The sequence below is a fragment of the Myotis nattereri genome (assembly GCF_964212035.1).
Source record: "Myotis nattereri genome assembly, chromosome: 2".
Taxonomy (NCBI): Eukaryota; Metazoa; Chordata; class Mammalia; order Chiroptera; family Vespertilionidae; genus Myotis; species Myotis nattereri.
This window is the reverse complement of record NC_138076.1, coordinates 138007702-138024401: the sequence shown is the minus strand read 5'-3', so window position 1 is coordinate 138024401 and position 16700 is coordinate 138007702. Positions and strand designations below refer to the sequence as shown.

The following is a 16700-nucleotide window of genomic DNA, read 5'->3' as shown; positions in this document are numbered from 1 at the left end:
TGCCCGGGCCGGACGCCTAGGCCAGAGGCGTTAGGCCTGGGCAGGGGCGGAGCCTGCAACCATGGGGAGCTGGGGGTCCCCTGCCCAGGCCTGACATCTCTGCCGGAGGCCTCAGGCCTGGTCAAGGGGCCGATCCGGTGATTGGTGATCGGAGGGTGATGAGGGTCAACTCCTCTGGCCAAGGCATCAGGCCTGGGCGGGGGGCGGAGCCGGGGATTGGGGGGATATGATGGTCCCCTTGCCCAGGCCTGAAGCCTGGGTCAGAGGTGTCAGGCTTGGGCAGGGGGTGGAACAAGCGATCAGAGGGAGATGGGGGTCCCCTGCCCAGGCATGATTCCTGGGCCAGAGGTCTCAGGCCTGGGCGGGGGCCAGAGCCAGTGATCGGGGGGAGATGGGGGTCCCATGTCCAAGCCTGACACCTCTGGCGGAGGTGTCAGGCCTGGGCAAGGGGCCGATCAGGCGATCGGAGGGTGATGGGGGTCAACGCCTGAGGGCTCCCAGTATGTGAGAGGGGGCAGGCTGGGCTGAGGGACACTCTCCTCCCCCCGCCCCCCCACCCAGTGCACGAATTTTGTGCACCAGGCCCCTAGTAATACAATAATTAATAAATACTATAAGAATAAACTCTGTTTCACATATAATTATAAACCTATTTTTGCCCCACCTTGTATACATTACCTATAATGTATACTGTATATGTATCCTATCTTTTACCCCTCCTCCCCATTCAACTAAAAATATTGATTATTGTTAAATTTTCTTTCCTGAAAGCACTGACATACTGGAAAGATCCATAGTATTTATCAAAACAGTATATAGGAGAATGCAGGGGCCCACAAAGAAGATGGAAACACTGAAGCTACAACGGGTATCTGTGTATCATGGCAAATTTGAACTTTGTTTTTATAGCCCTACAAAGGGTAGGGTACAGATGATAAAGCCTATACTTACACATGCAGAAGGGGGTCTCATATAACAAATATATATAACAAATGCTCAACAAAGAAATAACACAAAAGTATAGATTATGAAAAAAACGGATCCAGCACTGTTTAAACCTAAAGAAATAAGGCACTTGATAAGACATCTTGAGATGAAATAATTATGTTGACAAAGGAATTTGGGAATTCTCGGGGTACTGGGCTGGCTTTGCCCTTCTTAGCAAAGAGAAGCAGCAGAAGCTTAGAGAGGAAGGTTTACATTCAGAGACTACGGGAGCAAGATGATGAAAGCACGCTATCCTGGCAAGACAGAGGTCTTATTTAATTTTAAATCGACACAAACTCACATTTCTTTGTGATCATAAATTATAATTCCTCTTTGGTATTCCTTGAAAGAAACAAAAAGTTTCCAAATATTCACCTGTTAACTATGAAGTTCTTATTTCTCTCCCAAGCAGGTAATGTTTAACCACAACACATATAATTGCCAGAAGATTGTAAAATGTTTGTGGGAGAAATTATATTCTCTTGAATATAGTAGTAGTTTCACATTTTTAAAAACTCAGATCTATACTAAGAAATACATTTTACACATTGTCTGGTATGTAAATTATATAAATAAATAAATAATAAATAAAACTGGTACTGAAATTTTACAAAAAATACTTACTCTTTTTTTGTTGTTAATATTTGTTCTTTGAAAAGTACTGGCTCTTACAACACAATGCATGCCAATGTTTTTATTCCATTTCTTTCTATTAAATTTTATAAAATGTTGGTCACAATCCACTAAATTTGGGAAACACTCAAGAAACTGCGTACCCATCAACTGCCCACTTTGCTAGATACCAGGGATTTCTAGATAAAATGATTTAAAGCAATTTACAACCCAATGAGAAGACATATAACAGGTCAGTTATAATGCTGTGTGATAGGTACTATCTATAATAATAAAAGGGTACTATGCTAATTAGACCAGATGTCTTCTGGACTTCATTCCGGATGTCCTTCCTGACGAAGTGGGGGCTGGAGGGAGGTCAGCTGGGGTCCCAGGGCGGCCTGGGGGAAGCCATCTGGGGTCCTGGGTGCCTGTGGTTGGCCTGGGAGAAGCCAGCCCAGGTCCCAGGTGCCTGCCGGCAGCTGGAGGAGGGAAACCCAGGTGCTGGGTCCCGGGTGCTGGAGGGAATCCATTGCCGTCAGCCAGGGGAAGGAAGGCCTACTCTTGCACAAATTTTCATGCATTGGGCCTCTAGTATTAAATAAGTTTCTTTGGAAGCATAGAGATAGTGATACCTAAATGCTCAAGGGAGTGGAGTCTAAGAACACCACATAGAAGAAGAAACCCTTTGACTAAAATTTTACTTCTGTCTCTGTAGTGCTGTAGCCTTGGATAAATTAGTTAATCTTTGTGGATCACCTGTAAATTAGTGAAAAGAGAGGGGTTAAATTAGATGATCTTAGAGGTCTCTGATGACTAATCATATGATCCTGTGACTTGAATGTAACTTTTTGAAACATGCCATTCATTTCAGCTGAACCTCTCCTCTATTTATCATGATGTTTAGTTTCAGTTTTAATCTTTTTTAAAAATTATATTGGGTTTGCATAAACAAATACTCTGGTTTTCTGCTGTGATTCTGTACTTGAATGATAATGTGAAGTTTTTGAAAATCATTTTTTTAAATCTATGCCAGTGTAATAATGGCCATAAATTTTATTTTTCCCAAAGTTTTATAAGTTTACTGCCGGGAGCTGGTCCATGCTTGCTGTTTCAAGGGACCTGGCATATATGGCATACTGTTCTTAATATGTTTGCTCACCTTCTAGGCACTATGTGTTTTAACCAAGGTCTCTGAGAAAGGTTGTTTCCCCAGGTAGGGATTTTCCCCTGAAGTTAGGGAGGGAATAAAACCTCTTAACTAAGTGCCAGGTGGGTAATTAATCACTTTAACTACGAACAATCATGCTTAAGCTACATAATCCTTACTCCCTGGAATGGGGATAAGAAATGCCCTAACCTTTGAAATAGAGATTGATAGGATTGGAATCAACTGGTATAAATACAGATGTAAGAAGACAGAACTTAGAAGACAGAACCTAGGCACAGAACCTACACAGAACGTTCTCTAGGGACAGAAGAACTTCGCTGGAGAGAACATGGCAAAAGATCCTGGACTGAACCTGACTACAGAAATTGGCAAGAGAACCTGACTAGAACCTGGTGACTGAACCTGGCTGGAGAACCTGGACAGAACCTGGCTGGAGAACCTAGCAAGGGAACATGGCTACAGAACCTGGCTGGAGAACCTGGAGAACCTGGCTGGAGAACCTAGCAAGAGACCATGGACACAGAACCTGGCTGGAGATCCTAAACAGAACTTTGCTGGAGATCCAGACCAGAACTTGCCTGGAGATCCTGGCTAGGCTGCTGATCAACTGAACGCTGTCTCCGTGTCACTCCTTCTTCGCCGACTCCGTCCACACCTTTGGGGACCCCTGGACCCGCTGGGGTTGGACCCCGGCAGTTTACTTTTTAAGAAGTAAAATTATGTAATAATGATTCACAGTAAATGCATATTTAAGTTTTCATTTACTTAACTATTAACAGTTTATTAGTTTGTTCAGTAATTCAGCCACAGGCTCTCGGGAGCTATCTCAGCTTGACTAAGGTATTGGTCTTGTAATCTTAGAGCAGATAAGTAGACAATACTGTTAGCCTTGTATATTTAACTGTTTATAAACTTTTGTTACATGTCACTTTACTTCTCACCATTTAACTGAGATTATGTCTCAGAAAAATTCTTGCCAATTAATATGGGATGAACACAGAGATTTCTAGATGTACTTGGCAGTCTGCACAATTACCTCACACAAACAGCTGTATCTCATCTTCAGTCAGTTGTGTGTTTTCTAGAGTGTTGGCACTGATTTTACTTATAGGGCATCTTTTGCTTCCTAGAAGTAGTTAGATATAGAGTTTTAATATGTTTTCCCGTTTCTTTTGCACCTCATTATTTTTTGTGACTAATATAAAGTGGTTCTTAAAGCTCATGCAGATTGTATATATATATATATATATATATATATATATATATATATATATATTCAGCATTATAAAAAGTTCTCTGTGTTTATAATAAAAGAAGTCAAGAATGTAATTAGATCTAAAATAGAAAATTAATATATCCACTTAAAAGAAGTAGTAAAGAGAAATAGTGTATGCTTCAGAGATAAAATCAAAGCTGATAGAAATTCTTACTGGAAAGTTGACTATCAAATGAATATAAAACAGACTTTTCAAAAACTTAATTAATTTACTTATTTTTTTAATTATAGTTGGTATGCAATATTATATTAGTTTGGGGTGTATAATACTTGATTTGACATTTATGTACCTGGAAATGCAGTCACCACACTAAGTATAGTAATAATCTGTCACCATGCTAACTTATCACAATATTATTGACTATACTATTCACCATTTTCACCCCATTCCCCTCCCCTCTGGCAACCATTGTTTGATTTCTGTTTATATAAGTCTGGTTTTGTTTTGTTCATTTGTTTTGCTTCTTTAGATTCCACATGCAAGTGAAAACATACAGTGTTTGTCTTTCTCTGACTTATTTAATTTAGCCTAATACCTTCAAGGTCCATCCATGTTGTCACAAATGGCAAGATTTCATTATTTTTTATTGCTGAGGAATATTTCATTGTATATGTATACTGTATCTTCTTTATCCATTCCTCTTTTGATGGACCCCTAAGTTGCTTCCATATGTTGGCAATTGTAAATAATGCTGCAACAAACATAAGGTGCATAAATGTTTTCAAATTAGTGCTTTCATTTTTTTTAGATAAATACTCAGAAGTGTAATTGCTGATCATATATTATTTTAGTTTTTTGAGCAATTTCTATACTGTTCTCCATAGTGCCTGCATAAGTTTGCAGTTCCACCAACAGTGCATAAGGATTCCCTTTTTCCCCCATCCTCACCAACACATGCTACTTGTTGACTTTTGATAATAGCCATTCTTAGGAGTATGAGGTGGTATTTCAATGTGGTTTTGATTTGCATTTCCCTGGTGCTTAGTGATGTTGAGCATCTTTTCATATGTCTGTTGGCCATCTGCATGTCTTCTTTAGGAGAAATGTCCTCTGGCCATTTTTTCAAAACAGGATTAAAAAGAACTAACTTACATTTTACTAGTTTTATAAACAAATTTGGATTTGTATACTTTGGAGCAAATGATCTTGAAAAATATTTTGTTATAAATATGTATTCTCACATTTTTCCCCCATGATAAACAAATTTTAAGCAAGTTGTCCAATTTTTTCTCTTTCATCAGTCTGGCACAGTGAATAAATTTTTCATGGGAAACAATGTGATTTATAATATTAATGTCAACACTGTCTCATTGACTTAATATTTCAGATGTTCCATTTCAAGGATAGAGTCTTGATAAAAGATTATACAGAATCTATAAGAACAATCAGAGGAAACTTGTCTTGCAGAGTGAGAAGTGCCATTGGGAAGCTGCTATCATAGTGTTTGTCAGGCCAACAGTGTTTTCTCTCAGCACCAAACTTTGCCATTATTATAGCCATGCATGAAAATACCAAGACAGTAGTATCTAGATGGATTGCATTAAGAAATAGTGTTTTATGCCCAGCTGGCATGGCTCAGTGGTTGAGCATTGACCTATGAACCAGGAGGTCACCTTTCTATTCCCGGTCAGGGCATATGCCTCGGTTGTGAGCTTCATCCCCAGTGTGGGGTGTGCAGGAGGCAACCAGTCAGTGACTCTTTCATCGCTGATGCTTCTATCTCTCTGTCCCTCTTCCTTCCTCTCTGAAATTAATAAAAATATATTTTAAAAAAGAAACCATGTTTTATTATAGACATGACTCTGTTAAAGTAATATATATATTTTTAACTGAGTGTTTAGGGTTTTTTTTGTGTGTGTATAAGATACTTTACATATTCCCTTGAGATTACATAGCTATATTTTTAACCAAAGGATAAGTGAAGTACCAATGTATTGATGATATAATACAGAAGTTATATCTAGTGATATAATACTAGAAGTGTGAGAAAAATGAGACACACTCTAGCTCCTTAGGGAGCTTATGATATAGTGAGGAATTCAGAAGGAATTACATAGAACTTTCATATATGTTTGAGAGTGATATATTCATGCCCTTATGGATCTTAATCAGCTAGGAACATTAACTATTGAGAAAAATGAATGAAAGAAGTAATGAATGATGAGCATCTAAACCAAGTGCTATTAAAACTAGAAGAGGGAGTAATTTTTCATAAAGGAAAGCTTTCTTAAAAAGGTGACATTTGGTCTTCATTTAGAAAGATGGATGAGATAGTGAAAGAGGTTTTGAGAAAACGTTGTGGAGAAAGGCATAGAGGCAGAAACTATGTTGTATGTTCTGAGAAAGGCAAGTCCATATGGATATATGGCAGAGAGCAAGGTGGGAGTGAAGGTGAAGTTATGAAAATATGAAAAATAAATAACAACAATAAATTTTCTTTAAAAATAAAATATAGCATGAAAGAAAAACAAATTAGGGCCAGATTGTGAGAGCTCTGAATGGTATGCTGAGACCTTTGAATATTATTCAGTAAGAGACAAAGTATACTTTGTTCCATAAAAATATCTTTTATGTATTTGTTTAATGCAAAAGAGTTGCATAAATTCATCTACATTTTTTAGCATGGAGCTAGATCAGAGACAGGGAGACTAGTTAGGAAGCAGCTGTGAATGTCAAAGCAAGGATGCATTAGATAAGAATCATAGAAGTCAATAACTGCCAGGACTTTTCAAAGGTAAACCAACTGACTTGGTGACAGATGGTGGGGAAATGGGTGGGGGGAGGGGCAATGAGGGGTAAAGATAATGGCAAGGTTTTAGCTTGGTTAATTATATAATGGCATGTTATTGGGGAAAGATCAGATTTGTGGGCTCAGGAAATTAGTTTGGTTTTGCATATATTTAATTTTAGAAATGTTAAGCAAACAGTTTAAAATTTTTATTTAGAAATTCAGAAAGAAGATACTGGAGATATGGAGAGATTAAATTTAAAGGAGTAGATGTTAATTGCTCAAGAAAAGAATTTAAAGAGTGGAAACAGAAAACTTGCCATAATGTAATATTGAGTACACACTATGTTTGAAGAGTGGGCAGAAGAAAGGGCCTTTGAAAAGAAGAACCTGTTATCAAAACCAAAAGAGAAGCAAGTTTTAACAGAGAATTTTAATACTATGAAATTTATGGACTGGTCAAATAAAATGATGGACAAGATTGATTATTTTGTTCCCTTCAGAGATGGCATTCTAAAGAGTGGAAAGCCAGAACAGATTGTATTAGTTTAGTCATAATCTATTCATTAAATAAACAGTTTCTTTTATCCTACTAAGTACCAGGTAATGTAAAACTCGTAGAAAAATAACTTCATAGTGCAGAAGTAGAAGTAAATATTAATTTTTTAGAATCACAGTCATTATAACATTATTCAAGCAGTTATTATGTACTTAGCACTGTTTTAAACCCTTACCTACATTTTTATTTAATATCAAAACTGTTGCAGTAGTTTTCCTCTCTGCAGATAGGGAAACTGAGTTATAAAGAGAGTAACTTTCCCAAGATGACACAAAGCTGGTAAGTACGGTAGCCAGTTAAAATAATAAAAACACACATTGATCAAAGCTGCTATGAAGCAGTGCTAATGGGTAGGCTAAAAACATAACATAGCAATGCTAATGAAGAAAAGCTTGGGTAGTGGGGAGGCAAAGTTAAAAAATTAATTGTGATACTTCCATGAGAATATTGGATATAAGTTTTGCTAGTTTGCTATGACAAGTAATTCTTGAGGTTAAGTTACTTGTTTTATAAACATCTATATTCATTATCACCTATTTTAGCATGTATCTTACTTTTTTCTACAATAGTAGTTCATTCATTCAAAAATATATATTGAATTTGAGATAGCACCAGTGAACAAAAGAAACAAAAATTCCTGTGTACAGAGAGCTTACATTATATTCTAATGGAGACCAGGGCAATTGTGTGGGTTGGGAGGAGGGTAGACACAATAAACAATAAATAACTTAAGTAAATAAATTAAATAGGGAGACAGAGGTAGCCTCATTAAATGGTGAGATTTCAGCAAAGAGTTGAAAAAGGTAAGTGAGTTACAAAGTAGATAGCTGGGGGAAAATCATTCCATACAAGAAGACAATCTGGTGTGTTTGAGGAATAACAAGAACAGTAGGAGATTAGGGAACAGTAGGAGAGGAGAGGAGATGAGAGAGGTCAGAGCTTTGAGTGGAGGGTTGTATAGAGCTGTGTAGGACACTACAAGTCTTTTACTCTAAGAGAAATGGGAATCAGGGAGTTAAACAAGCAGATGGTACACATCAATTAGAATAATTTGAATTTTGTTTACAAATGGATTATTTACAAAGATACAGGTGAAGAGGAAGGGAAATGGTGTAGAAATTGGGGGCTTACCATGCCTGTGTAAGGGGAGAAAGAAGTAACTGAAACCTTAAAGGAGTATGATTTAAGAATGGCTGCCTTTAGAGGTGACCTTCATTCAGAATATTCATGAATATTCTGACCTTAGTCTTTTCTGTCTCCAATCTTCTGCCTAGACTTACCATTGGCCAAACACAGTCAACAGCTAGATGGTATAGGAACCAATTGACAAAGTCCATGAGTCAGTATCCAGAGGGGTACCTCTAATCAAATGTATCTATATCATCTGTTGTGACTTGTCTTCCACCTTTCCTCAAATTTCAAAATTTCAAATTTCAGAATTCAGTCTGTCATTATCAAAATTGCATATGTTCTGTAACCTCTTCTCTGAAATTTTCTTTATTCTCTTTCTAATAAAAAAACCTAATTTTTTCCTAAAGAAACACACTTCCCATACACCTCAAGCAGTGGATTTTTCTGTTTCACATACCTTGTGTGAGATAATTAGCTTCCTTAATGCTACTTCTACACTGTGTATCATCTAATGCTATTTGAGAAATCAGCCCAAAATTAAATGGCTTAAAGCCACATAATTTTTATTATTTCTCACAGTTTCTGTGGATCAAGAATTTGGGAGTAACTTGGGTGTGAGTTTCTTATATTCTATTCTTTTTCCTAGAAACAATATACCCCTTTCAATGGAATGAATTTTCCAGAAATACTGTTGTACTTGCAATCTAATATTAAGTAGTAATCTTTTTCAAAGTTTTCTTTAGATTATTACTGAGGTAGGATTGTTCTACCTTTTTCAGACAAGTAGACATGCTTTTTTCCTAGCAGTATAAGGTGAATTGCAGAGCAGTGATGTACACTAATTATATCTTTCATTACAAATTCACTGTATATTTTTTAAGTGGGATTCTCTTCACTTTTGTGCAATAAGTTGACTTTAGTCTCCTCTTTCCCAGTGTAACAAGTTCATTTTTTAGGCACTTGATTGAGATATTACAAGTTAGGAAATTGCTAGTATTATCATTTTAAATTATACGATAAGCTAGTTTTATGTTTTTTGGTATTAACTAATTCTTTTAAAACCTAGTTTGTTTCTTTGGGTTTTTTGGTTTTTTTCATTCATTAGATCTTCCCTTAATCTCATGGTATGCTTCCTCAGTTAAGTCTCTGCTCAAATATCACACCCTCAAAGAAGACTTCTGCATAATTAGGACAGAACTATCCAACTGTGGATACTTTGTGAGTGTTCCTGAGACACGGCTTCCTGCATCCCCTGGGTTTTGCTTCAACACAATCATCATATTCTGATTATTCCAGTTTGACATACAAATTTTGCCATATTCCGAGAGTGCTGAGCTATAAAAAGTTTGGAAAGCATTGCATTAAGATAAAGATTTAGATGTGAAGCTGTTCAGACTCAAAGTAACAGTGACAGAGGGAAAATTTACTTTTCAATCCAGAAGTAGGTGATTGGAGCGGAGGTCTGTAACGGAAAGTCTTCCAAGAACCCAGAATCCTTTTATTTTGTCGCGCCATCCTGTGCTGCTCTTGTTTACATGGTCCTAGGTGGCTTGCCCCTCCCTTTGAGCATCTGACCTAGAATTTGCACACATCATTTCTGCCCACATTCAGTTCTGCAAAACTTAGTCTTGTAGCTATCCTAATGGCTGTACTTGAGTCTGGGAATTGCAGTCTCTAATCTGAACAGCTAAAAATTGAGTGCTATCTTAATACAAGGGACAAAGAGAGAATGGATGGAGAGGAGGAAGAACTCCATCTTTGTAACGCTTTACCCTTTACAGTAAGATCTAGGTGTTTCTGTCTATTTGTAAGAAGAAAATTAAACTACTTATAGTAGCCCTTTCATTTAGAAATAATTGTCTGAGTTAAATCATAAAGCCTTCTCAAGCCTCTGTTTCAAGTCATCTTGGAAACAGAGGAAGTGGTCCAGGGTCCCTGGGACCTGGATAAGTTTCAAGGGCTCCATGAGTCCTATGTAACTGTAAGTGAAGCTGTTTATATATCTTGGAGGTTAAGAGCATGGCCTCTGAAATCAGACTTCCTGGAATTAAATTCAAGCTGTGCCATGTGCTAGATTTGCAGTTTAGGCAAGCAATTCACTTAACCTTTCTGTGCTCAGTTTCCCTATCTGAAACATGAGAATAAGAGTATACCTACTTCATAGAATTGCTGTGGGGACCAGTTAATACATTTAAAACACTTATAATAGTGCTAAAAAATATTAAATGCTATGTAAATAGTAGCATTATTATTTCCATTCCCGGGAGGTCCATATCTTCCATCTGATTATTAGTAGGGTCTATTATAAATCTTATTACCTGAAAGAAAACATTTTCACAGGCTTATGATCGCTATGAAATTTAAACTTTCTCTATTTTAATCTAAAATCATCTGATCCTACATAGCACAAAAGTTTATTTAATGGAATTTACCTCCATATTTTCTTTTAGAGTTTTCTTGTTTTCAGGTTTTTAGTTCGGTTTTACTTCATAATCTAATAGAATAATTTCACTTATCACAATTTTCTTTTGTTACAGTTTTGATAAAATTTAAGCTCTTATTTTTCAGGCTTTAATTTAAAATAGAAATTGGTTTTCTTTTTCAAAAACTTTGTAATAGTTCTACATAAGGTTTTTAAGCATCAGCAAGTTGAATATGTAACTACATCAGTTGGACAAGCAATGAATGTTGATTTTTGTTATTGTTACTTGAACCATAAATGCAATTGAGCCAGATTGAATCACAGTTGAAAATATTTCAGCCTCTTAATATGATGAAAAAAGAAAAGCCTTTACAGCTGTTCTTTTTTTTTGAAAAGTGAACAGTGGCTGAAAAAAATGATACTTCAACATTGTTAGGAGTGAATAAATATTGTTCTGTAATAAACTGCCAAATGTCATATTTGATAGATCATTTTTCTAGAAAGTCAGGTCAGCAATAAATGTCCAGTATCTCATTAATCATCTACTATACACTGAACATGAAAAGTATTTCTATTTTAAACTGCTTTTGCTAAATCTTACAGAAATAATTTTGGTTGGTTTTAAATTGTTGGCGCTTAAACACCAACAGCTGTTGTTGAGAAAATACCATTTTCATTACATTAATATGCTTTCAATTAAGAATCTGGAATGAACTGTTAAACATTACCACTTTCATGTTGAACTACTGTTTGACTCTCTCAGTGATTGATTTGCTTTCTCAATAGATTATTTACTTTAACTGAAAGAGGAAGAATTTTATTGAAATAATCCATATTTTCCCCCATCTGCAGAATGTACCCAAGAAAAGTGGGGATTTCCAATGTGCCACTATTTAAAGGAAGAGAGATGGTCGTGTGGTCGCAATGCCAGAATGTCAGCATGTTTGGTATGATTGCATTTTTTTCTGGACTAAGAACTTTATCCAGATGTTGCAGAATGTATTGTTTTTGGCTAATACCATGCATTAAATGCCACATTTTGCAGAGCATCATCATTGATGCATTTCAAAGTATGGGAAAAAGCACTTTCTCTCCCAACATTATCACTCTGCATGCAGTATGGTAACAGTTTATAGTTATACTATAATCTACTTAATTTTTAAATATAATTACTTCAGTTGTTATATAAAATGTACCAGCTACCAAGTCTTTTTTTGTGTGTAAGATTTTTTATTGATTTTTAGAGAGAGAGGAAGGTGAGAGGGAGAGAGAGAAACTTGGAGATGAGAGCAACATTGATTGGCTACCTCCTGCATACACCTACTGAAGATCGAGCCTGCAACCTGGGCTTGTGCCTTTACTGGGAATTGAACAAACAACCTTTCAATGCACAGACAACACCCAACCAATTGAGCCACATCAGCCAGGGCAACCAGGTCTTAAACAGAGAATTAGTTCAGTGCTCTATCCACACCTCTGTGGTGTGTTTGTGTTTATAGAAGATAATTTGGTCTCCTAATTTTCATAGAATAGGAAAAATATTATTAAGCTACCTGGAATATGAAATAACTATCTAGTTAAATAAAACCTTTATTGTGCTTGATTTGTCTAATGTCCTTAGACCTAGAACACTTTATCCCATGGTCTTCTCTGGTTTTGGTGCTATAATGGTTTACAAAGGAACAGCTGCAGGTCAAACAGTGCGTTATTTTTGTCATCAGAAATTTAAAATATGGTTGATTAAATAATGTGTTTAATGTTCAACACCAAGATAAATTAATATTATAAGACCATTATATCTATGCTAATAACATTTCAATATAAAAAAATGTGTACCAATGTTCTAAATCATGTATCATAGAATTATTTTAGAAATCTACTTATGCTCAAATAATAATTTATTTTTATATGTCCTCTTAATATTCTTTTTTGCAACCTTATCTTGTCCTCTATATCTGTAAATGATACATGTTCAAGGTATTGTTAGAATGGCAGGTCATTCTTAGAATGACTTGGTTCCAAGAATGCTGGCAGGCAGGATTCTACCTCATGCCATCAGGTAAGAAATGAAATAGTCTTTCAATATAGGGAGTCTGACTATTCTAACAGAAAAGGCCTAAAGATATTGGCATCGGGTATTTCTCAGTGAAACAGGACCGATCTCATCTTTATGGTGAGGCCCACAATTAATAGTCCTCCCTCATAAGCACAGTGCTTCTAACTCAGGTCTGTGATATCCCCATTTGAATTGTCAGTAGATGGCTAAAAATCTATGAAAGAATCAAGATCCAATAAACAAATAGAAAAAAAAAGCAACTTGGAGGTAATGGACACTATCCAAAAGAAAATAGTTACTAACATCCCAAAGAAAGAGAAAAGAATGTATCCACAAAACAGGAATGTACACTATAAGCATAAACATTCAAAAAACTAAAAAGAAGTGTTTTTGAAAAGTAAATTCCAAAATATAGAATTTGTAGACCGTGGGAGGCCTCTCTCTAAATTTCATTCCAGTTCCTGCCCACCTGGACTTCTTTTTTTGATGCTAGAGTCATCCTGGAAAGCATAAGGAATATTTATTGTGGTGCATCTTGTTTTATTGCCTTTTGCTCTAAAACTGATCGGTTCCACAAATAGTCAAAGCTTTTTTTTTTTTTTTTTTTTTTTTTAAGGGGCTTTTTTTATGTTGTAGTTGTTTTTTAAATACCTTTCTGGTGATGCCTTCAGATACATTGTTAAGGGCACTAACCAGAAATAAACTTTTAATTAGATTAGTGCAATCTTGTAAACATACTTTAAGCCTAACAAAACTGCAAAATATTTTTTGTATGAAGTGAATACTTGCTATATTGTCTCCATTATCTTTATTTCTTGGCCAAGGGAAATATTAATATTTGTAAGACACTTCTTATTACCTATGTGATTATCTTTTATTATGTAATCAAAGTTTATAATTTGTATTTCTAAAATAAACTCATCAGCAACACATACTGAAAGTAGCCTTGTGTTATGTGATATTTTATTGACATCAAATAACTTATTGTTAAAAACTATTTTGTATTCAGTTCAGCCTTTTAGCAAAAGCCATAACAAAAATCTAATTTGAAATTGGTATAAGTACTATAAATGAAAACTCATTGTTTTCTTCAATAATAAACCTGTTTTGGGTCTATTTCTCTTTAATAGAAAAATTATATAATTATCTCCTGTATTCATAAAACTCTGGCACTAGATATTCAGTGAAGGTACCCTTCAAGTCAATGGGAAAATTACATATTTTCTAAAATAATTTCTGTAAAACAAATTTTCATACAATGAACTCTTCTTCCCACTGAATCTACGTGGTATGAAGTATGAGAAGTAAATTAGAGTTCACAGAGCAAGTTTTATGTCCCTGCTCAGCTGCTAACTAGCTATGTTACTTTACCTCGTCAGTGACCTTGTGCATCTGCGAAAATTGCACTTAACAAGATATTTTGTAAATTATTCTCCAGTTTTATAATTATACTAGAGGCCCGGTGCACAAAAATTTGTGCACTCGCGGGGAAGGGAGGGCCCTTAGCCCGGCCTGTGCCCTCTTGCAGTCTGGGACCCCTCAGGGGCTGACCACCTACTGGCTTAGGTCCGCTCCCCAGGGGATTGGACCTAAGATGGCAATCAGACATCCCTCTGGCAGCCGGCAGCCCTCGGGGGATGTCCACTTGCCAGTGGGGAGCAGGCCTAAACTGCAGTTGGACATCCTTAGTGCTGCTGAGGAGGCAGGAGAGGCTCCCACCACCACCGCTGTACTGGCAGCCATCAGCCTAGCTTGTGGCTGAGCAGAGCTCCTCCCATGTAAGAGCACCCTGACCACCAGAGGGCAGCTCCTGCATTGAGCGTCTGCCCCCTGGTGGTCAGTGTGTGTCATAGTGACCAGTCATTCCCAGTCTTTCTGCTGTTAGGGTCAGTTTGCATATTACCCTTTTACTATATAGGGTGGAGGCCTGGTGCACGGGAGGGGGCCTGCTGGTTTGCCCTGAAGGGTGTCCTGGATCAGGGTGGGGTCCCGCTTGTGTGCCTGGCCAGCCTGGATGAGGGGATGATGGCTGTTTGCAGCTGGTCACACCCCCTTCAGGGTGGGCGTCTCCACTGGGGTGCCTGGCCAGCCTGAGTGAGGGGCTGAGGGCCGTTTTCAGGCTGGCGGGTGACTGAAGCTCCCAACCTCTCCTTTTTTTCTTTTATTTTATTCTGGGATTTATTTACCTTCTATAGCTGTCACTGGAGCTGAGAGCTGGCTCCAGCTCTGAGGCTGTGGCTGGCTGAAAGCCGGTATCTGGGTTTTTTTTAGCTTCTAAAATTGAAACTCTGTTGCCATCACTGGCGCTCTAAGCTCTGAGCCTGCTGGCGGCTGAAAGCAGGTTTCTGGGTTTGTTTAGCTTCTATAATTGCAACATTGTTGCATCCGGAGCTCAGAGCTGGGCTGCAGCAGACGGGGAACCTTGGCTTCCTCCATCACTGGAGCAAACAAGCCTCATGTTCACTTCAGCTGCGTGGCTGCTGGCCGCCATCTTGGTTGGCAGTTAATTTGCATATCTCCCTGATTAGTCAATGGGAAGGGTAGCGAAGTTATGGTTAATTACCATGTTTCTCTATTATTAGGTAGGATGATAATTCAGCTATATCTAAAAAGTATTATTTACCAAAACAGAAACCTGAAGCAAATATGGGTATTTTAAATTTGAATAGAAAGTATATGCAGATCCATTTTGTTTTTGATACTTTTCTTTATGTTTGAAATATTTTCTAATTAAAATGTCAGTTAAAATATTTTAATCTAAATTATTTATAAAACTATGTGAGTGTAGAAATGTATGTCTCTAAAAAATGAAAGTTTCAGTAGGCTCTATTCCACATTTAAATTCTAATAAATCTTTCATATATATCTTTTATATATAGGGTTATAAGAGTATTTTTTAGAAATATTAGGAGATTTTTGTAAAAATATTTTGGATCTTAAGAAGATACAAATTTAAAATCAGCTACATATAAAATTATAAAAATATGTATTAACTTTCTCTTCTACTTGGCACTTGATCATGTATGAATTTGAGTTGAATTTTCAGACCAAAAATATATGTACTTTTCTAAACTAAACATTTACTTATAAACTGTTCATTTTTAAAATGAGAGATGTATTCTATGTTTACAAAAATTGGAAGAAAACAGCTTAAAAGTAGTATATAAATGTCTATGTATATGCATAAGAATAGCTCTGGATTTATCCAATTGTTTTAGCTACCCTAAAAGTGAGCCAAGAATATGTCATTTCATTTCTTTCCTGTTTTCTAATGCCTTCTAAAATTCAAGGATTATATACAGTAGGGGTGTGTGTTTGTGTATGTGACACACGTATATTATAAATCAGCCCTAAATTATATAAGTAAACTAGTTAACATTCCTTAATGATGTTAACACTTTTAAGTGTATAAACATACATGTTATCACTTAATTAATCTTTTTAAATGTCACTTTTACAAGCCTTTATACAGTATGTTTATAAGTCTTATATGATAAGACTAAATATATCAGCCGTCTTAGTCTTATTTTTTTTTTCTCCTTAAAGGCACTGGAGCGGGTTGCAGTTGGCCAAGGGGTAAGTTATCTGGTGTTTATATGATTCAGCTGATGAACACGATAGTTTTCTCTCAAGTGCTCCTCATACTTTACCTGCTGATGAACTTTAAACCTGATGGATTTTCATAAATATCACCTCTTTTTTGTCACCTCCTCAAATTTATATTTATACTTCTTTTTATAAGTTTACATTAAAAGGT

General features: G+C 36.5%; 1 protein-coding gene across 2 annotated transcripts in view; it reads left to right on the top strand.

Annotated features, from left to right (window-relative positions):
* The window catches only part of METTL25 (methyltransferase like 25), a gene marked incomplete at its 3' end in the record, with an annotated part of 103303 nt that overhangs the window by 40354 nt on the left and 46249 nt on the right, over positions 1-16700 (top strand). For both annotated transcript variants that reach the window (XM_081084172.1, XM_081084173.1), the window contains exons 6-7: positions 11740-11834; positions 16490-16519. In XM_081084172.1, the coding sequence (XP_080940298.1) occupies positions 11740-11834; positions 16490-16519 (125 nt within the window). The remainder of the gene's footprint in view (positions 1-11739; positions 11835-16489; positions 16520-16700) is intronic.